Source organism: Oratosquilla oratoria, chromosome 9, assembly GCF_046742065.1.
Source record: "Oratosquilla oratoria isolate Oo_2021 chromosome 9, ASM4674206v1, whole genome shotgun sequence".
In the NCBI taxonomy this organism is placed as follows: domain Eukaryota; kingdom Metazoa; phylum Arthropoda; class Malacostraca; order Stomatopoda; family Squillidae; genus Oratosquilla; species Oratosquilla oratoria.
In genome coordinates, this window is record NC_134785.1 from 67,812,712 (window position 1) to 67,835,646 (window position 22,935).

A 22,935-nucleotide genomic window follows, 5' to 3' on the forward strand; every position below is an offset into this window, starting at 1 on the left:
TGAGTGAAAAAGTGCTATTGGTGCTGTTTTAGTGCAACCAGTTATTATTCTTGAAGCTTTACAGTGTGCTGCTTGCAGGTAGTCTTTGTCTTCTTAACTGTTACATTTCTTGAGTTGATCAGGGGGGTGGGATATGTGCTTTGGCTCAACCACTTTCCTTACAAAAGGGATAATGTTTTTTGGTATATGTATATGATGACAATTTTTTTTAGGATTAATCTAAAATTATCATATAATTACCTGTCACAAGTTTCATCAATGGCTTCACAGTTGCAACATGTAGCAAGCAGATGAGACCTTTCCCCCTCTGAATTGATGTATTCACAAAAACAAATTGGTGAGTCATCTTTGTTTCCCTGTAACAAGTTAAAACAAATAGAATAACCTTAAGAAATATGTCTAAAAGAGAGGTGAAACAATGTTTGCAATAATAAATATGATTATTTTCACAAAACTGGTATTTAAGATTCAGTTGTAGATAGCATTCTAATTACTGCTATCTAACAACTTATTGCATAATGAAATAATAAAGCAAATCCTTGACAAGAAAAAAATGTACATGTACATATAATATATATATATATATATATATATATATATATATATATATATATATATATATATATATATATATATATATATACACACATATACCACACAAAAGACTAATAAGAAAAATAGAATCAATAGGTGGCATCAAATGAAAATTATTGGAATGGTTGGAAGACTTCCTGACTGGGAGGAAAATAAGGGTAATAATTAGAGACAAATACTCAAATTGGGAAGAAATGATAAGTGGTGTCCCGCAAGGTTTGGTATTGGCTCCAATCATGTTTGCCATATATATAAATGACATGGATGAAGGAGTGGAATGTTATATGAATTTCTTCGCAGATGATGCAAAAATACTAAAGAAAGTAAGAACAGAGGAGGATTGTGAATCATTACAGTTAGACCTGGACAAAATCTGGAAATGGACTCAAAAGTGGAAAGTGAACTTCAATATCAAGAAGTGTAGTATAATGGAGTTTGGAAAAAGTAAAAATAGAATATAAAGAAATTATAAAATTGGTGAAGAAGTCAAAAAAGTGAACTCAGAAAGAGACCTTGAAGTAATAATCAGCAGACATGACAAACATATCAATAAAATAGTCAAAGAAACCTTCAACCTATTAAGGTCAATGAAAGTGCCATTAGACTATTTGGATGAGGAAATTATTAAAAAAATATTAGTTACACTAATAAGACCAAAACTGGAGTACACAGTAACCCTACGGACACCCAGTACTAAAAAGAATATAAAGAAATTAGAATACAAAGAGCAACGACAAAGTTGGCATCAACTCTCTCCAAACTGACATACGAACAAAGATTGTCCAACTTGGAACTACCAACTCTGGAACAAAGAAGAGAAAGATGAGATCTGCTGACTATTTATAGAATCATGAAAGGAATGGAAGTCCTAAATAGGGATGATTTATTAAAATGGGACAATGGAAAAACAAGAGGACACAAAAAGAAACTAAAAAATTATAACTACAGAAGAGATCTGAAAAAAAAAAAAGCTTCCCAAATGGAGTACTGGATACCTGGAATAAATTAGATAAAGAAACAGTGTGTGCAAACACTATTCAAGATTTTAAGAAAAAAACTTGATGCTGAAAGATACAGATGCACCACAAGCATAGCTCCCTTCCTGTATAATACAACTAGGTAAATACTTAGAAAAAAAAATTCAAAATGTAAACTGGGAAAAAATTTTAAATGAAGAAACAAAGATGGAAGAGAAATGGAACATATTAAAAGAAAAATACAAGGAGGGAACGGATAAATACATATCAAAGAAGAAACAAAAAAGGGTATACATAAAGTGTTGGTATAACAAAAAGTGTAGAAGCTAAAGATAGAAGAGACAAAGCCTGGAAAAGATAAAAAAAAAAAAAAAAAAAAATGTATATATATGCAGGAAAAAAACAACTATGAAAAAGACATAATAGAAAAATGCAAGGACCAACTTCAACTATTCTACAGATATATGACAAAATAAAAGACAAACACGAAATAGTGAAACTGTACGAAGGAAATAAAGAATACATAGATAATGTAGAAATAACTGAAATTATGATCAAGCATTTTAAATCTGTATTCACAGCTGAAAAATCACAAAATTGGGAAGAAGGATAGAAAGATCCCCTGCAATGAAAGAAATAACAGTGACACAGAAAAAAATAAGAGAACATATAAAAAATCTTGACATCAGAAAGTCACAAGGGCATTTGATAAAGTACTTCACAAAAAGCTACTGAGAGAAATTGTAACAATAGGTGGAAAGTTATTGGAATGGTATGAGAAATTCGTTAATGAACAGCGACATCAATCAGATAATTTTTATGACCATCGCGCAGAGGATTTGAACCTACTGCTCTGATGCCAAGAGGCTCCATTGTCAGTTGCCTTAACCCACTCAACCATTGATAGTCTAAAACTCTCTGAACTCAAAACGCTATCCAAACAAGTCAGTGACATATCAAGCTCTAGTTGAACATATGTGACAATTAGTGTGCTAAATGAACAAGCCCCTGATATCCTAATCTTTAGTGCGATAGTGATTGGCCTGCTGATCAATACATACCTATATAGAAAACTTTGAATATGTAGAACTGAAGATAACCTCTTAAATTTAAGTGAAAAAAAAAAAAATCTTTTAAACTGAACTTTAGGATAAACTGTTTGACCTTTCCACCCTAATTAGTTAAAATTATTGAGGTTTATTGCATACAATTAGCTAGCATAAAACATATCCTAAGTGGTATGGAGAAAAACAAGTAAATAAATAAACTGATATCTTACATATACATAGATTTTTTTCCTTCTAATGCAGGCAAAAAAAAATTACAAAACTGTTATCCAACTAGAACCCTAAGTTTTGGATCTTTTAATGTGTGTGTGTGTGGTACAGATGAGAGTAAAAGGGAAGAGATAGGCAGAATGTATGTGGGAAGAGAGAAGTGTTGGCATTAAGTGAAACTTAACTGAAAGGGAGCGGTGATTTTGAGTTTGAGAGTGTAGTGAGAGGGTGTCAGGAGTGAGGAGAGGACGAGGAAGGGAAGGGGTGGCTCTACTAGTAAGTGAGGAGGTAGTTAAGTGAGTGGAGTGGAAGGAGGTTTATTCAAGGTTGATGTGGATGAAGGTGAAACTGGGAAGAGAAATGCGGATCTTTGTAAGTGCATATGGGCCTGGTAGTGTAGAGGAGAGGGAGGCTTTTTGGACAGATTTAAATGAGTGCATAGAGGGTTTTGGGAAGAGTGTCAAGGTAGTAGTATTGGGAGATCTCAGTGTTAGAGTAGGGGATGAACCAATAGATGTAGTTGTTGGGAAGTGTGAAGTGCCAGGTAAAAATCATAGTGGAGAGTCAATGGTGATGTGTTTAGAGAGTTGATCATAGCTAACACAGTGTTTAAAAAGAAAGTCAAGCATAAGTACACATGGGAGAGGGTGGTCAATGGAAGGGTGGTTGATAAGTCATTAATGGATTATGTAGTGGTATCCAAGAAAAGAGTAGTAACAGTTCTGGATGTCCATGTTCTTAGGGGTGAGAGTGGGGTAAAATCAGATCATTTTTTGGTGGAAGGTAAGTTGAGAGTGGAGGATACGTGGAGAAAGAGGTAAGGGCAGAGGGTAGAGAGGTGCTGAGAGCACAGTGTGGAGGAAAAGGAGCAGGAGTACAAGAAGAAGCTGAGAGAAGTGTGGGATGTGGTGAAGGATAGAGTAGAGGTAGGTGTGGAAGAAGAATGGTGGTGTTTCAAGGAGAAAGTGATAAAGAGTGCAAAGATGGTACATGGAACAAGGAGGATGGGAGGGAATAGAAGGAAGGGTAGTGAGTGGTGGGATGATGAAGGGAAGAAGATAGTAGAAGAGAAGAAGCAAGCATTCACACACTGGTTGCAAAGTAGGATGAGGGAAAAATATGAGAAGTATAAAGAAAAAAGAAGAGAAGGAAAACAAAACATAATGGAGTCAAAAAGGAGAGATGAATGGAGGAGTATGACAGAAAATTTGAAAGCAATAAAAATATATTTTAGAAAGAAATTAAGAGGCGAGTCAAGTGGAGAAAAAAAGTAAAAGGCACAGATGATCTGAATGGAAGAGTTGGTAAGGGGAAGATGGACTATTTTAGAGAGCTGTTGAATGTGGATGAGAATAGGAAAGGATTTGTGGTAGCAGTGGGAGATGCCAAGAAAATGACAGTGATGGGAGAGGAAAATGAAGGAGAAATAAGAAAAGATGAGGTGCAAATAGCTCTGAAAATTATGAGAGCAGGTAAGGCATCTGGGTTAGATGGGTATCATGCAATGTCTGAAGAAGGGAGGCACAGTAATAGTAGACTGGCTAGTGAGGTTGTTTAATGTGTGTCTAAGGGAGGGTAGAGTGCTGGGGGACTGGAGGAGTGCCTGTATAGTTCTGCTTTACAAGGGAAAAGGGAACAAATGTGAGTATAGTAGTTTTAGAGGGATCAGTTAGTGAGTTTAGGAAAGGTAGGTGTTGTGTGGATCAGATTTTTGTGATACGGCAGATATATGAGAAAGCTTTAGCAAAACATAAGGATGTTTTTTGGGCCTTTAAGGATTTGCAAAAGGCTTATTATAGGGTAGGCAGGGAGGCACTGTGGGAGGTTTTGCAGATATATGGGATTGGGGGAAAGCTGTTAATGGCAGTCAAGAGTTTTTACAAGACCAATAGAGCCTGTGTTAGAATGGGAAATGGAGACAGTAAGCGGTTTGAGGTAAAGGTAGGACTGCATCAGGTATGTGCCATGTTACCATGGCTGTTCAATGTGTACATGGATGGGGTGTAGCAGGAGGTAAAGGCGAGGGTAATGGGCAGGGGACTAGAGATGGTTAAAGAAAATGGAGAAAAGTAGGAGGTGAGCCAGTTGTTGTTTACTGATAACACTGCACTTGTTGCAGGGTCAGAGAAGGGATGAAGGGAGTTAGTAATAGAGTTTGGGAAAGTATGGAATAGGAGAAAATTGAAGGTAAAGGTGGGTAAAAGTAAGGTGATGAGATGTACAAGGGTAGAAGATGGCAGCAAGTTGTAAGTCTAAAAGGAGAGAGGCTGGAGGAAGTGGATAGCTTTAGGTATTTTGGGTCACATGTAGCAGGAAAGGGAATGGAGATGGAGGTAAATTGTAGATTGTGAGAAGCAAGTAAATGCTTTGGGGGATTAAAAAGTGTTATGAGAAATATGCATCTAGGAATGGATGCAAAGAGATTATATGAAGGGGTAATTGGGCTGATGGTGTATTGCATGGGGCAGAGACTTGGAATTTAAGAGAGGAAGAAAGGAAATGTTTAAATGTGTTCGAGATTAAATTTCTGTCAAGTATGGTAGGGGTTACTAGGTTGGATAGAGTGAGAAACAAGGAGGTAAGGAGGAGAGTAGGAGTGGAAAAGGAAATGGCATATAAGGCTGATGAAAGATTATTGGGATGGTTTGGACACATGGGAAGAATGAGTGATGAAAGATTAGTAAAAGAGGTGTGGAAGGCAGAGGTGGAGGAAGTGAACTTGAGGGGACGGCTGAGGATGAGATGGATGGATGAGGTGAAAGGGGTGCTGAGCAAGAAAGGGAGAAGGCAGGGGATAGGGATGCGTGGAGAATAACTGTATATAGATGATACTGGTATGCATGTAAGGGAAAGGCAGGGTATGAGAACGTAGGGGGTGCTTATATGTGAAGGATAATTTGTCACAGCCCAAAGGGATTTCTCCCTGTCTTCTCTTTTTCTGCAAGAGGAGATGGAGAGGGGGGTCACCAATTAAGTGAAGCAACCTTGCTGTAGAAGTACCAAGTCTTGCTACATTGCTTCTGACCCAGGACAGAGGGTGAGATACAGGGATGATTCATCATCCATAAGGAACTAAGATGAGAGAGGGGAAAGGGTGGTGGATAGTAGTGGAATGAGTGGGAGTTGGTATGTGCCTTTGACTTGGCTTCCTCTTTTAAAAGGGAGGAAAAAGCTCTTGGTATATAGTCACAAATCTACTACATATTCTTTGATCATAAGATATATTCCCCTTGTACTATTTGAACATACTCTTAAAATGAAGACATGAAATCAATGACATGTGTGAAAGGAGATGATGAAATTATCAAACTAAATTTTAGAGGGATATCTAGGGGAGGGTGAGGACCCATAGTCTGACATCAATAATGATGCATTTCCCCCATTTTTTACATAGTAGAGCTGACCATGGCTGGGGTCAATTATGAACTGAATTGGAATTGATAACAATCAAAAATAAAAAAAGATTATCATTTGGAACTGAATCAAAATTAAAAACTGTTTTAAAAAATTAATTGGCTTTTATTGAAATATTGAAATGATTGAATAGTATTTTTTACACTGCCATATACATATTCAATATTGTACAATAATTAACTCAAAGTATACAGTACTAATCCTATACAGTAAAATATAGTCTATTACCACAAAATGCAAGAGTAATAGGTAGGGGATTGGAGATGGTTAAAGAAAAGTGAGAAAAATTAAAGGTAAGCAGTTCTTGTTTGTTGATGATACTGTGCATGTAGCAAGATCAGAGGAGGAATTAGGTAGTTAGTGTCAGAGTTTGGGAAGGTGTGCAAGAGGAGAAAATTGAAGGTAAATGTGGGTAAAAGTAAGGTGATGAGATGTACAAGGGGAGAGGAGTGCCTGCATAGTTCCACTTTACAAGGGAAAAGGGGACAAGTGTGAGTGTAGTAGTTTCAGAGGGATTAGCTTGTTAAGTGTAGTTGGGAAGGCTTATGGGAGGATCTTGATTGAGAGGATTAGGAGAGGAACAGAGGGAGTAATTGGTGAGGAAGTGTGGATTTAGGATGGGTAGAGGTTGTGTAGATCAGATCTTTGTGGTAAGACAGATATGTGAGAAAGCTATAGGAAAAGGTAAGGATGTTTTTTGGGCTTTTATGGATCTGGAAAAGGCTTACGACAGGGTAGACAGGAAGGCACTGTGGGAGGTTTTGCAGATATACAGGATAGGAGGAAAGCTTCTAGGAGCTGTCAAGAGTTTTTATGAGAGTAGTAGAGCATGTGTCAGGATTAGAAATGGAGAGAGTGAGTGGTTCGAGGTAAAGGTGGGACTTCGTCAGGGATGTGTTATGTCACCCTGGCTGTTCAACTTTTACATGGATGGGGTGGTGCGAGAGGTAAATGCAAGGGTGGTGGGTCAGGGATTGGATATGGTTAAAGAAAATGGAGAAAAGTGGGAGGTGAGCCAGCTGTTGTTTGCAAACGACACTGCGCTTCTGGCAGGATCAGAGGAGGGATTGAGGAAGTTGGTGACGGAGTTTGGGAGTGTGTGAAAGTTGAAGATAAATGTGGGTAAAAGTAAGGTGATGAGATGTACAAGGGGTAAGTGGCAGCAGACTGGAGGTGAGCATTGGGGGAGAGCAACTGGAGGAAGTGGATAGTTTTAGATACTTGGGTGCAAATGTGGCAGGAAAGGATGGAGTGGAGGTGGAGGTAGAGTGTAGATTGAGAGAAGCGAGTAAATGCCTTGGTGGATTAAAGAGTGTAATGAGGAATAGACATTTGGGAATGGATGCTAAGAGGAGACTGTATGAAGGAGTGATTGTGCCAACAGCACTGTATGGGGCAGAAACGTGGAACATAAGAGAGGAAGAGAGAAGGAGTTTGAATGAGTTTGAGATGAGGTGTCTGAGAAGTATGATAGGGGTTACTAGGCTAGATAGAGTGAGAAATGAGGAGGTAAGGAGGAGAACAGGGGTGGTAATGGAATTGGGAGATATGGTTGATGAAAGAGTATTAGGATGGTTTGGACACATGGAAAGAATGAGTGAAGAAAGACTAGTAAAAGATGTATGGAAGGCAGATGTGGAGGGAGTGAACATGAGGGGGCGTCCTAGGATGAGATGGATGGATGGTGAAGGGGGCTTTGGGGAAGAGGGGAATGTCTGTAGAGGAAGGACAGGAGAGGACAAAAGACAGGGGTGAATGGAGAATGGTTGTACATGTATGATGTTGTGATGCATGAGGTGGAATGGGTGGGGGGATGGAGGGTGAGGTAGTATGTGTGAGAAAAATTTGACACAGCCCGAAGGGATTTCTCCCCGTCTTCTCCTTTTCTGCATGGGGGGACAGAGAGGGGGCGGTCGCCAATTTAATGAAGCGGCTTTGCTGTGGATGTGCTGTGTCTTGGGACACTGCCTCTCACCCTGGGCAGTGGACAAGGTGCAGGGATGACCCGTCATCCAGGAGGTGCTAAGATAAGAGGGAGGGTGGAGTGTATTTAGGGATGGAATGGGTGGGAATGGTTTTATGCCTTTTTCTTTTTGACTACCTCCCTTGTAAGAGGGAAAAATCCTTGGTATATGTATGTACAATAGTCGGTAAAGAATGAGACTGGTTTGTGTGGTGCAGCATTTTATATATCAAATAAAATGCCAGAAAATGCAAAGTATTGAAAATGAAAAACTGCTCAAAAAAGATCATTACTGAATTCTTCAATGGAATACAAGACAATTACATACATATACCAAGGCTTTTTCCCCCTTACAAGGGGGGTAGCCAAAAAGAAAAAGGCATAAAATCATTCCCACCCATTCCATCCCTGAATACACTCCACACCCCTCCACCCTCCCTCGTATCTTAGCACCTCCTGAATGACGGGTCATCCCTGCACCTTGCCCACTTCCCTGGGTCAGAAGCAGTGTCGGAAGACACAGCACATCCACAGCAAGGCCGCTTCATTAAATCGGCGACCCCCCCCCTTGCCGTCCTCCTATTGCATAAAATGAGAGGACGGGGAGAAATCCCTTCGAGCTGCGTCAAATTTTGCTCACACATACTACCTCACCCCCCATTCACCCGCCCATTCCACCTCATGCTATCACAACATCATCCATATACAACCATTCTCCATTCACCCCTGTCTTCTGTCCTCTCCTGTCCTTCCTCAACAGACATTCCCCTCTTCCCCAAAGCCCCCTTCACCCCATCCATCCACCTCATCCTAGGACGTCCCCTCATGTTCACTCCCTCCACATCTGCCTTCCACACCTCTTTTACTAGTCTTTCTTCACTCATTCTTTCCATGTGTCCAAACCATCCTAATATTCTTTCAAGACAATTACAAAAGCAAAATAGGAGAAAGATCTGGGAGTGCTGATATGGAATAACTTGTCACTTGACAAACATATCAGTAAGACTGTGGGGAAGATGTATGGATTGCTAAGGAGTATAAAAGTGGGTTTTCACTTCATGTATGACAAGATGAAAAAAAAATCACATATACCAAAATCTATCTTAGATTGGAATATGCAGCAATGGAATGACCTCTGTACAAATTGAATAATAAGCACGATCAAAACAATACACAAAGCAGCCATGAAATCTGTTCCCAGCCTTGCAAATAAGATACATAAGAAGAGACCAGAAACAATGGACCTGTCATTGTTTAAGTAACTAAGAGAAAGAGGGAACCTGATTGTGGTGTTCAGATCAACAAAGGGGGTGAAAAAATTTGACAGAAGATTTTTTTTATTTGGGATGGGAAGGCATCATTAGGTCATTGACAGAAGTTGAGAAAGACCACACATCTGATGGATATGAAAAAAATTCATATACATTTTTTCCACACCAATGTGTACTCTTGAAATAGCCTCGATGAGGAAATAGCCCAAAGTGAAAGCGTACATGAATTTAAAAGGAGGTATGATAACTGGAGAATAAGAGTTAGGATCCCACTAGCAGAGCTCCTGCCCAGTACAATAAGTAAATAGATCCTTACTAAACAATACAACCACACCTCTTTTTTACTCTTTCACACCCTCTCATTTCCTCTAACTCCCATATATCCTTACTTTTCATTCATAGTCAGAATGTACAACCTACACTTTTTTATCATTTACACTCTTCTTTCTAATATCCATGTATGTATTACATCCCTTTCTAATATCCATGTATGTATTATTAGATCCCCACACAATCATACAACTGATTCTTTGGATAAAGGATCCTTTGGTTACTGGCCTGGTTCCCAAGGTATTACCCCCCCCAAGATGGTGGCACACTAAGCTAGCATGCTACTTGCTTTTGTTACTTCGAGTAGAAACGACTTGGGTTACAAGATTCTAGACTTCCATAAGAACATCTCAACAATGTGTCTAACCGTCATATAGGTTAACTTCTCTTAGTTCATCATTCAGCTTCTCACTATATGATGCAAGAGTAATTTGACATTTGGAAATATGAAAAACAAAAGATCATGACTGAAGTCATTTCAACTCAAAGTATCAAAAGCAAGTAGCATGCTAGTGAGAAATGCATAGCATGCTCCCACCTTTAGTCATTTTATCCATGCTTTCTTTTTAGTGACAATTTTCACCAGATGAACTTTCTAACCTATAATTCCCCCCTCCCCTCTTTTAGCGTGTCTCTAATCTCACACAAGGAATACGCAGGCAATATTTTTACTGATCCTTACCCTAGGCCTTCCCTTGTTTATGGTGGAAAAATCAACAAGAAAATTCTAAGGATGGTAAACAAGAGCTTTGAGGAAGAAGGGACAGCAGTAGCTAAAATGTGACTCAGCATTCCTCTGTAACTGGATTTCAATCACCCAAACATAAAAGAATGCTGTGTGACTGGCATGAAAGATTTCTACTGATCATTAAAGTAATGACAGTACATAATGTATGGGGTTACAATATACTACAAGGCCTTCTATTAATTTGTATGTATATTCTCTTATTTCCACATCTACTCATATATCCTACAAAACAGGTGTCTGTTTACATGCTTTTTTAAAAATCTTTCCAAACAACACAATTCTTGGAGAGGAGAGGAGAGGAGAGGAGAGGAGAGAGAGAGAGTGGCTATCTGGCTAATGAACAAGACTGCCCTAGGCTGTCACCATCAAAATCAAGAAATCAATGTATAAGCTTGTTTCAACCCATTCATGTCTGAATTTATGATTATCTTGTTCACTCGTATACATGTGAACACCTTAAAAAATTCTGGACTAAACAAAGGATGTTGACACAGTACCTCCAAAACAACTGATGAAACTGACTGCATCATTTGCAATACACAAAAGGGTACAATGCTGGATCTGATGTTTCTTGACAGATATCAACAGGCAATGCTCAGCTCTGCAACATCAAGATGGAGAAAAATGACTAGCAAAATCCTATCATGGATCTTTACTTGGACTGTCATCACCCAAGCGAAATTCACCAATAATATGAACATAAACTTTGTTGGACTAGATACATTAGGATATATATATATATATATATATATATATATATATATATATATATATATATATATATATATATATATATATATATATACACACACACACACACAAGTTCCACATTAACATAAGACAAAATTAACACCTTAGGAAAAATAATTACAATGTTGAGAATAGGATATTTACACATTCATGCATGCAAATTGACAACAATTAAAAGCCAAGAACTGATATCTGGCAGAAAATTTCATGACATATTCATGCTATACTTGTATAGCCAAAACAATTTGGTGGCCAATCTAATACATACATACGAGGAGTGACCGAAAATTTGTGAGCCTAACCATGAAGGAGACCAAATGCTTATATGGAAACTGGTTTGCATGATTAGAAACTCAATTGAACCCCACTTGACAAATTTCAATGCCTAAACTTTTTTTCTCTTTGATTTACAGATGAGAGAACTGAGGTCACCTGCGATTTTTGTGAAAGTGGAGAACCAATCCATGATAAAGTATCTCTTCCTGAAGCACATGTCTCCAGCCATGATTCACCAGGACATGGTCATGACCCTTGGAGAGGATGCTCCTTCATCTGCCATTGTCAAGATGTAGGTGTCAGAATTCAAGCAGAGGCAAAAGTCCTTTGCAGATGAGCCAAAGTCAGGAAGGCCCTGAACCTCAACCATAGATGATAACATAAACCTGGTCCTTGACATGGTCATGGATGATTGGCAAATCTCAACATGGGTCATTGCTGCTCAGATGGGGATGTCTCAAGAGCATGCATACCACATTTTGTATAACAAGCTTGAGATGTTGAAGGTGTCTGCCCAATGAGTCCCTTGTCTTCTGACACATGACCAGATGCAGATTTGTGCAATGGAGTAAAAAGGTCATTGGGAAAAAGGGGAATCTCTGTTGAGGCATAAGAGGGTCTAGGAGTTTTCCAACCAGCACCCTAAGGTTTGGGTCTTTTAATGTGCGTGGATGTGGTACAGATGAGAGTAAAAGGGAAGAGATAGGTAGTATGTTTGTGAGAAGAAAGAAGGATGTGTTGGCTTTGAGTGAAACTAAGTTGAAAGGGAAGGGCAAGTGTGAGTTTGGGAGCATAGTTGGGAGGTTCTCAGGAGTGAAGAGAGGGTGAGGGAGAGAAGAGGTGGCTTTACTAGTAAGTGAAGAGATAGGTAAATGTGTAGTGGAGTGGAAGGAAGTTTCTTCAAGATTAATGTGGATGAAGGTGAAACTGGGAAAGGAGATGTGGGTTTTTGTAAGTGCATATGGGCCTGGTAGTGAGAAAAGTGTAGAGGAAAGGGAGGCTTTTTGGATAGATTTAAATGAGTACATAGAGGGATTAGGGAGGAACGTCAATGTAGTAGTATTGGGAGGCCTTAATGCTAGGGTAGGAAATTAACCAATTGACGGAGTGGTTGGGAAATGTGGAGCTCCAGGAAAGAATCATAGTGGAGAGTTGATGGTGGAGATGTGTCTAGAAAGAGAGTTGATGATAGCAAATACAGTGTTTTGGAAGAAAGTCAAGCATAAGTACACATGGGAGAGGGTGGTGGATGGAAGGGTGGTAGACAGAGCATTAATGGACTATGTAGTGGTAGATAGGAGTATACATGTACATGTTCTAAGGGGAGAGAGTGGGGGAATATCAGATCATTTTTTGTTGGAAGATAAGTTGAGAGTAGAGGATAGATGGAGGAGGAAAAGGACAAAAGGTAGGGAGGTGCTTAGAGTGAACTCTTTAAATGAGAAGGAAAAGGAGGAGTACAAGAAGAAGCTGAAGGAGGAGTGGGAGGGAGTGAAGGATAAAGTAGAACTAGGAGTGGAGGAGGAATGGGGATGGTTCGAGGAGGGAGTCACAAAGTATGAAAAGATGGTGTGTGGAACAAGAAGGACAGGAGGATATAGAAGGAAGGGTTGCAAGTGGTGGGATGAGGAAACGAAGAAGGTTGTAGAAGAGAAGCGAGCTTTCACAGATTGGTTACAAAATAGGACAAGGGAGTAATGTTAGAGGTACAAAGAAAAGAGAAGTAAAGCACAAGGTAAAGGAGGCAAAGAGGAGAGCAGATGTGAAATGGTAAGAGTATGACAGAAAATTTTGAAAGTAATAAAAAGATGTTTTGGAAAGAAATTAAGAGAGGAAGAGGAGGTGAATCAAGTAGAGAAGAAAAGGTAAAGGGTGCAGATGGAGAGATGACAATGAAAGAGAAGGCAGTAAGAGGAAGATGGGCAAAGTATTTTAGGGAGTTGCTAAATGTGAAGGAGGATAGGGAGGGAAAGATAGTTGCAGTGGGAAGTGCTAAGAAAATAAGTGATGAGTGAGGAAAATGGAGGAGAAATAAGGAAGGATGAAGTGAAGGCAGTTAAGATGATGAGAGCAGGTTAGGCACCTGGTCTGGAGGGATGCCATAAAGAATGTCTGAAAAAATGAGGCACAGTGATGTTGGACTGGCTGGTGAGGTTATTTAATGTTTGGTGGAGAGAGGATAGAGTACTGGAGAACTGGAAGAGTGCCTGTATAGCTCCACTCTACAAGGGAAAAGGGGACAAGTGTGAGTGTAGTAGTTTCAGAGGGATTAGCTTGTTGACTGTTGTTGGGAAGGCTTATGGGAGGATCTTGATTGAATTAGAAGAGGAACAGGGAGTAATTGGTGAGGAACAGTGGGGATTTAGGTAGAAGTTGCGTAGACCAGATTTTTGTGGTAAGACAGATATGTGAGAAAGCTATAGGAAAGGGTAAGGATGTTTTTTGGGTTTTTTATGGATCTGGTAAAGGCTTATGTAAGGGTAGACAGGAAGGCACTGTGGGAGGTTTTGCAGATATATGGGATAGGAGGAAAGCTTCTAGGAGCTGTCAAGTTTTTATGAGAATAGTAGAGCTTGTGTCAGGATTAGAAATGGAGTGAGTGGTTCGAGGTAAAGGTGGGGCTTCGTCAAGGATGTGTTATGTAGCCATGGCTGTTCAACTTATACATGGATGGGGTGGTGCAAGAGGTAAATGCAAGGGTGGTGGGTCAGGGATTGAAGATGGTTAAATAAAATAGAGAAAAGTGGGAGGTGAGCCAGCTGTTGTTTGTGAACACTGGGCTTACAGCAGGATCAGAGGAGGGATTGAGGAAGTTAGTGACAGAGTTTGGGAGAGTGTGTGAAAGAAGAAATTTGAAGATAAATGTGGGTAAAAGTAAGGTGATGAGATGTACAAGGGGTGAAAGTGGTAACAGACTGGAAATGAGCATCAAGCAACAGTGACTGGAGGAAGTGGATAGTTTTAGATTCTTGGGTGCGAAAGTGGCAGGAAAGGGAGGAGTGGAGGCAGAATGTAGATTGAGAGAAGCGAGTAAATGCCTTGGTGGATTAAAGAGTGTAATGAGAAATAGACATTTGGGAATGGATGCTAAGAGGAGATTGTATGAAGAAGTGATTGTGCCAATAACACTGTATGGGGCAGAAACATGGAACATAAGAGAGGAATAGAGAAGGAGTTTGAATGTGTTTGACATGAGGTGTCTGAGAAATATGATGGGGGTTACTAGACTGGATAGACTGAGAAATGAGGAGGTGAGGAGGAGAACGGGGGTGGTAAGGGAGTTGGAAGATAGGGTGGATGATAGAGTATTGGGATGGTTTGGACACATGGAAAGAATGAGTGAAGAAAGACTAGTAAAAGAGGTATGGAAGGCAGATGTGGAGGGAGTGAACATAAGGGGGCGACCTAGGATGAGATGGATGGATGGGGTGAAAAGGGCTTTGAGGAAGAGGGGAATGTCTGTTGAGGAAGGATGGGAGAGGACAGAAGACAGGGGTGAATGGAAAATGGTTGTATATGGATGATGTTGTGATGCATGAGGTGGAAAGGGTAGGGGATGGGGGGTGAGGTAGTATGTGTGAAAAAAAATTGACGCAGCCGCAGGGGATTTCCCCCCGTCTTCTCCTTTTCTGCATGAGGGGACAGAGAGAGGGGGTTATCAATTTAATGAAGTGGCCTTGCTGTGGATGTGCTGTGTCTTGTGACACTACTTCTGACCCAGGGCAGTGGACAAGTTACAGGGATGACCCATTATCCAGGAGGTGCCAAGATAAGAGGGAGGGTAGAGGGTGGAAGGGAGTGGAGTATATTGGGGATGGAAAGGGTGGGAATGGTTTTTATGCCATTGTTTTTTGGCTACCTCCTTTGTAAGGGGGAATAAGCCATTGGTATATGTATGTTATTTATTATTGTATGTATGCAGTATTTACCTAGTTGTATCTTATAGGAAGAGGAGCTATGCTCGTGGTGTCCCGCCTTTATATCTCGCAGTGTCTAGCTTGCTCTTAACTTTGTGTATGGTTTTTGCACACATTATTGTTTCATCCAGTTTGTTCCAAGTGTAATGAGAAATAGACATTTGCTCTTAACTTCATGTATGGTTTTTGCACACACTATTGTTTCATCCAGTTTGTTCCAAGTATCCACCACTTTGTGTGAAAAAACTTTTTTTTTTCAGATCTCTTCTATAACTATCCTTTTTGTGCTTTTTCCATGTCCTCTTGTGTTTCTCTTGTCCCAATTTAGTAAGTCCTCTCTATCAAGTATTTCTGTGCCCTTCATGATTCTGTAGATGGTCAGTAGGTCGCCTGCCTCTCTTCTTTGTTCCAAAGTCGGTAACTTCAATTTAGCCAGTATCTCTTCATATGACATGTTTGAAAGTGCTGGGGCCATTTTTGTGGTTGCTCTCTGGATTCTTTCAATTTTCTTTCTATTCTTTTTGGTACTGGGTGGCCATAATGTTGCAGCATACTCCAATCTAGTCCTTATTAGTGTGACTAATATTTTTTTAATAATTTCTTCGTCTAAATTGGTAAATGCCACTTTTATTGATCTTAGCAAGTTATAGGATTCTCTGACAATTTTGTTCATCTGTTTATCAGGGGACAAGTCGTTTGAGATAATTACTCCCAGGTCTTCAGATCCCACTTTCTTTGTTCCAATTGTATATTGTCCTGATATTTTTTCTATTTTTTTCTAAACTCCATTGTGCTACATTTCTTAACATTAAAGTCCACTTCCCACTCCTGACTCCATTTCCAAACCTTGTTTAGGTTTCTCTGTAGTTTTTTGTGTTCAACAGCCATCAAAGTGCATATATGTTGATGTGACCTTCCTCATATTTTTTCTTATTTCTGTACCTATATTGTCTTATATTATTTTTCCTTGTACTCTGAAAATGTCTTAAGACAAAAAAGTTTACTATTCCAGATTTTTTATTTCCCTATGGTTTCTGCAAAAATCTTTAGTCACGCATTTTGTGATTGTTGCAATATATACATATATATATATATATATATATATATATATATATATATATGTATATATATACATACATACATATACCAAGGCTTTTTCACCCTTACAACGGAGGTAGCCAAAAAGGAAAAGGCATAAAATCATTCCCACCCATTCCATCCCTGAATACACTCCACACCCATCCACCCTTCCTCTTATCTTAGCACCTCCTGGATGACGGGTCATCTCTGCACCTTGTCCACTGCCCTGAGTCAGAAGCAGTGTCACAAGACACAGCACATCCACAGCAAAGCCGCTTCATTAAATCGGCGACCCCCCCTCTCCATCCTCCCATTGCATAAAAGGAGAAGACGGGGAGAAATCCTTTCGGGCTGAGTCAAATTTTGCTCACACATACCCGGTACTACCTCATCCCCCATCCCCCCGCCATTGGTCTAACTTTGCCAGTGGCAGGGTTCGAACCACCATCCCCTCGATTTTTGTCACAAGTAACTACGCCCTAACCCACTTAGCCAGTGAGCTTCCAAAATTAAATGACTGACAATTATAATTTATTGAAGTTCTCTCTGGTCCTTCCCCTGTCAATGAAATACTACACAAGTTAATTTATCCTGTGAAGTAAAATTCATAATTTTTGTGTTTACTTACATATTGGTAAGTAATAGAACTTGGTAAGACCAATGAATTTGTTCTAAAGATGACCAATCAGTATTCAGCATCTTGTTCTTTCAGCAAACCTTTAACCAATGACAACAATTTCTTTCATATTTCTCATGTATTTTGAGGATACAGGGTGTGATGTTCATGAATTACAAATTGTCATGACTGCACACAAGGTCAATCATGTAGTAACTGTGTCATAAACAGTATTCTTCCTACATCTGTGCCCTGTGGTCCTTATGGAAAAAATCATACCTACTCCAATTTACTGGTTTACTTGTCTAGAGAGACCACCTACATTAACCCCTTCCATACGGTGCCGCACACGTAGGCGTCATGGGGAGCGAGTGTATTCGCGAGGCTGCCATATCGGCGTCTTGATTATATTTATTGTAGTCGCCCCTCCATAATGACATTCTTTCTAATTCTTTTGTAATCGCATTTTCTATGGTTATCAAAATTCACGGGTGAAGAGAGAACGATCGATATAAGCGGTGACTATATTTTATGATGCGAGTATTATTACGACACGTCGTACGGCTGGCATTGGCTGCTGCCACCGAGATCTAAGTCTATGACGCCTACGTGTGCGGCACCGTATGGAAGGGGTTAAGTTGGTTAGGTACAGTTAGGTTAGATAAGTTAGTTTAGGTTCATACCCACAATCACAAGCTTTAGGAATCTAAAGCAAATGAAAAATTTAGAAACTTCACAAAGAGGAACTATGCAGACAACAAGCATATCAGAAATACTAGCAAATGTCCATTATATCAAGATATAAAAAAAAAAATACACTAGGGTTTCTAGAAAAGAAATATGGTTTTACTGTTCATTTGAAAAAATATCATGCCCTAGATTTAAAATATAGCCATGTAGCCCTTCCTAAACATAGTTGTTCTCAGTAAACCACAATCGTTAGACACAAAAGCACACAAGTTTGAACTGACAGTGGAATGGGAATGGAGGAGAGCTAATAAATGTATTTTTTCATCCAATGCATTGCAAATTATATTTAGGGGAAGATACTTGTATGTATCAATATGAATATCCTTTTTCTTTTCATAAAGAATAGACAATTCAAAATATCCCTCAACTTTCTGCTAGAAAAAATGTAGAAATGGGGATCTCTAGTTCTATAACTCTCATTTATTAACCTTTTACAACATGCATAGGAATACGGTGGTGTCATTTTTATCCCCTGCCACTAGAGCACATGAAAAGATGAGGTGACCTAGGAGTGGTACAGGAGAGATTAACGGAAAGCAGCACAAATTTGGGAGAGTAGAAGTTAAAAAGATGCAACAGTGACTTAGGAGTGTAAGTTAAAAGGTGGTTTGGCATTCCTCTTGTAGAGATTTTTCTCCAAACTTAAGAATGATGCATGACTGGTCCACAGAGATGCCCTAAAGTAATGACTGCATTAACTACATAGTAGAATTTCAGCACGCAAACAGATATTGAATATTCAACATTAAACTTATGTTGTCCAACAGCTCCTAACCTAACACTTCCATAGAAAAAAGAATCGTTCAAAAGCAAAAAAGAGAAGTGAAAAATGTGTTTGCATGATACTGGAGTAAAAACAACTACACTGCCAACACTCTCAGATGGGGTTACAGTTCAAATCATGTCTTTCAGGAAACTATCTGAGATAGGGCGGGGGAGAGGAAACACGATGAACTCAACAGCAACAAAATGTACTTATCAGTGCATTTAGTACCATTTTAACAAGTCCAGAAGATGTTTCTCAATGTTCTGCTTCCACGGTCGTGAAGATTATACAAACCTGTAATTTATTATAGGGCAGTTTAATGACTGATAGAAACTTTTTGTACATTTTTCTTTTTTGCCATTGTGATATCACTATCATTACAGTTGCACCTTATGTCATCACGAAAACTGCCATCTTTCAGTTTCCGTTACTGATTGTGACACCTACACGTTCCCGACATAATCCTAACTTTCAACTCTCGAGTGAAGTGTTTACATTGTACTGTATGATTGTCGTCGTCGTCGATGACATCATCATTGTCGTCGTCGTCGATGACGTCATCATTGTCGTCGTCGTCGATGACATCATCATTGTCGTCATCGTCAATGACATAATTATTGTCGTCGTGGATGTCATCACTGTCGTCGTTGACTTTATCATTGTCGTCGTTGATGTCATCATTGTCGTTGTCGGGAATAAATCCCGACAGAGGCATTTTTTAGAGTAAATAAGCTATTATTACAAATTAATATAGACATCTGTGGTTACGGCCTCAGTTAATTTAGTGAATTGATAGCTGTAGAATTAGGATTAAGATTGAAATACAGCAATTAAGCATATCAAGCTGTATGAAATTTGTATTCTAGAAACTTAGTATATGAAAGCATGCATAACAAATTATACAGTCTTACTTTTTCCATTTAGATAGAGTGGCCTATCATTTTTGTTTCTATATACGAAAACATTATATAAAGCATTATGTAAGGACTCGACACCCTTAGTTACCAAGCCGGTTGTCTAACCCCTCTCAGGAATGTCGAGTTACCGATATGTCATTTTCATTATTAATCATTTTATTTACCACTTGGTGTCTTCTCCGTCTTGAGTATTGGTTCTGGTGCATTACCCATCTATAGTTCCTATGCATGGGGATTATATAATATGTATCGTGCAACAATTTCCCTTCAGTTAAGGTGAAGCAGTACTTCCCATAGACCCTTGACAACGAGAGGTCAAAGGTCGCTAGGCGTTCGGGGCGAAGAGAGGGCCCTGCCGCCCCTATAACGCAATTTTGAGCAATTTTGAGTTGGTTTGAGTTTGAGTTGAGTTGAGTAAAAGTCAAGTCCAAGACAAATTATGCGACTGACCAGAAGTGTTAGTGATTCGTGATTGGGGAGTGACATGAATTTACCCCAATCACAGACCTCATATATATCCAGGGTGAAGTGCATATACGACGAAGCGTGTGTTAAACCAGCGAGGGGACTGAAAGAACCAGTCTCCCCTCAACCCATACCCTTCCTTCCCCTTATTCCCACACCCATCCTCCAAGCCACGCCCAAACCATTGCGCACATCACTGCCATCAACCAGAACAAAGACGAAGAAGATCCCCAAGTGGCCCCAAAGCCACAGTAAGTCATAAATTGAGTTACTTGAATATGCTAAACATCGTGAATGATTTAAATAATTACATATTCATAAAGATACATGATGCTTTGTGATGCCATTGTACGTTTCAGCGTTCGATGAGTTCCCTGCCGTTCACAGGTACGTAGTTTTGTAGTGTTGAAAGGTGTATACAAGTTCACACAGAGTATCCCAGTATAGTATTAACTCGGTGGGACGGTCACCTAGATTAACTTATACCGTCAACATTCGTATTAAAAGAGATGGCAAATATGTCGGAAGTCATAATATTCTCCACAGTCGTCGTTGACGTCATCATCGTCGTCGTTGTCATCATCGTCGTTGACGTCATCATCGTCGTCGTTGACGTCATCATCGTCGTCATTGAAGTTATCATCGTCGTCGTTGACGTCATCATCATCATCTTTGTCGTCATGGTCACCATTTACATTATGTCACGTCACCCCTTTCAATACTTCAACTGCTATTCTAATTTATGATAAGAAATCCTTATCCAGCACCAATAAAGTGACACAACAATTCCTTGGTTGTTCTCAATATAAGAGGGCGGAGAAAAACCTTGAACCATATATTAACAGACATTTTATTACATACTTCATATGATAATTGGCATACAGGACGTGGAAATTGGTTACCTAAACATGAGGCACGAGAGGGGGAATGGCCAAACGTGGATAAGCGAAACAATTTGTGCGTTGTATTATATTTGGGTAATAGTACGAGCCGTGACTATCTACTCTCAGCGCCCCTGACCGACTGCCTTGGGCGTAAGAGGTAAAGGGGGGTTATTTCGGCTTTAAAATTCAAATCCCCTGGCCCATCAAACATCGATGCACACCTACTCAAACGTGTGTCAGACAATATAATCTCACACATGACGGCACTATACTTCCCACATCTTTTCAAAGCCTCCCATACCATTCTCATTCCCAGACCCCAGAAACCCACCTCCGCCCCCCTTTCATACCGGCCGATCTCCCTTCTAGAATATTTTGGTAAGGTGTTTGAGCACGTCCTCTGCCACCGCCACGGAGAATGTACTGAGGGATTGACAGTTTGGTTTTCGACCGGGGCGCGGTGTGGGCGACGCCATTTCCATGATCACTCAATGGGTTCAAAGACCGCCAGACGGTCGCCCTGGTAAGGCCATTTTGGTTTGCAAGGATGTGGAGAAGGCATGAAAGCCATAAGTACAAATTGTACCACAATTTCGACTTTGCCCTGCCGTTCACAAGGTTGCTCTGCAACTACCTGGACGACAGGATAATAAGAATAAAATGGCGGGGCTGTCTGTCCCAACATTTTGTGCCGAAGGCTGGAGTACCGCAAAGGTCAGTCCTTGCCCCCACTCTGCACAATCTATATACGAATGACCTGCCAGAGCCGGCTTATCCACGCAGCCGAGCTCTTACTCTTTTGTATGCGGACGGAACTAATCACATTAGGCCTCTTTCAGACGGCGCGGGCGATGCCCGCTTCCGCGTTGGTATTCAGACAGCACGGATCAAAACCACCCGCCTCCCGCGCACCACCAGTTAGAGGTGTATTTCTGTTAATTTTTCCTGTTGCTTTCTTTCCTATAATCATCTATGTTAGCAGTATCAAGTCTTACAGGCCTATGTTTCCTTGTTAAAATTATGTAAATATCGCGAAGTAAAGGGATGGAAGAAATATATTTGTGCACTTACTATACTTGCTTATCGGCTGAAAGAAACCTGCACAGCGAAGCTATAGCGATAATCCCATACCACACTCCTGGTCATATGGCCATTTCCCGAAGGTTGAGTGTGGTTTGAATTTTCCGCCAAAATCATCGGAAATTTAAAATTCCCGGCTCTGTGCAGGCATGCGCATTGTCGACTCCACCTCCCCCTCCCTATCCCCTCCCTTCTTAGCCGGCTAGCTCGAGCCGGGCGTCGATTCACTCACATCGCGGAAACGGGACAGAGTGGTCAACTTGCTGCCCACATGGGAGCAGGCGGTCCCGTTTCCTGCTGGTTAATCGTCTGTTAGTTTTATCGCTTTCCGCTTGGCTGCTGGTTTGTCCCATTCTTCGACTACCCTTTTAGTGATCCAAATGTTACCTTCTTTTTTCTTGTGCTCCGGCTTGTGCCCGTTGCTGCGAGTCTGGTAGTGCGGAGGGGGGCTTCTGGTGTCGGCGGCCCCTTACCTAAGTTCTACGGTCCCACAGCTTGGATTATCAGGACCTAGGCGTAGACTTTGATATTATACGAGCACAATCCGTTCCCGTCTTCGAGCCGTCCGTGGTAAGAACCCGGGCCTCTCGGAAGACATGGAAACATGTCTTATGGTACGGATGGTGGCGCCCCCCAAGGTCCTCAGGCCTCTCGGCAGCCCCATACCTCCGACCATCATCGGTCCTCTATTGCCTCACGGTTTGTATCAAGCCCTAGGCGTAGACTTTGACCATATACGATCGCAATCCGTCCCCGTCTTCAGGCCGTCCGTGGTAAGAACCCGGGCCTCTCGGAAGACGTGGGAACGTGTCTTATGGTACGGAGGGTGGCGCCCCCCAAGGTCCTCTGGCCTCTCGGCA

At 40.5% G+C, this 22,935-nt stretch overlaps 1 protein-coding gene across 7 annotated transcripts in view; it reads right to left on the bottom strand.

Annotated features, from left to right (window-relative positions):
• GABPI (zinc finger DHHC-type palmitoyltransferase GABPI) overlaps positions 1-22,935 on the bottom strand; it is a 53,002-nt gene that overhangs the window by 8,288 nt on the left and 21,779 nt on the right. Inside the window, exons 1-4 of one of the 7 annotated variants that reach the window (XM_076190735.1) lie at positions 19,177-19,192; positions 18,958-19,023; positions 11,072-11,175; positions 241-356 (exon numbers count right to left, since the gene is read on the bottom strand). In XM_076190735.1, the coding sequence (XP_076046850.1) occupies positions 241-356; positions 11,072-11,104 (149 nt within the window). In that variant the 5' untranslated portion in view covers positions 11,105-11,175; positions 18,958-19,023; positions 19,177-19,192. Of the gene's footprint in view, positions 1-240; positions 357-11,071; positions 11,176-18,957; positions 19,254-22,935 lie in introns of those variants that run through there. The other 6 variants (XM_076190738.1, XM_076190740.1, XM_076190736.1 and 3 more) reach the window with 6 other exon arrangements.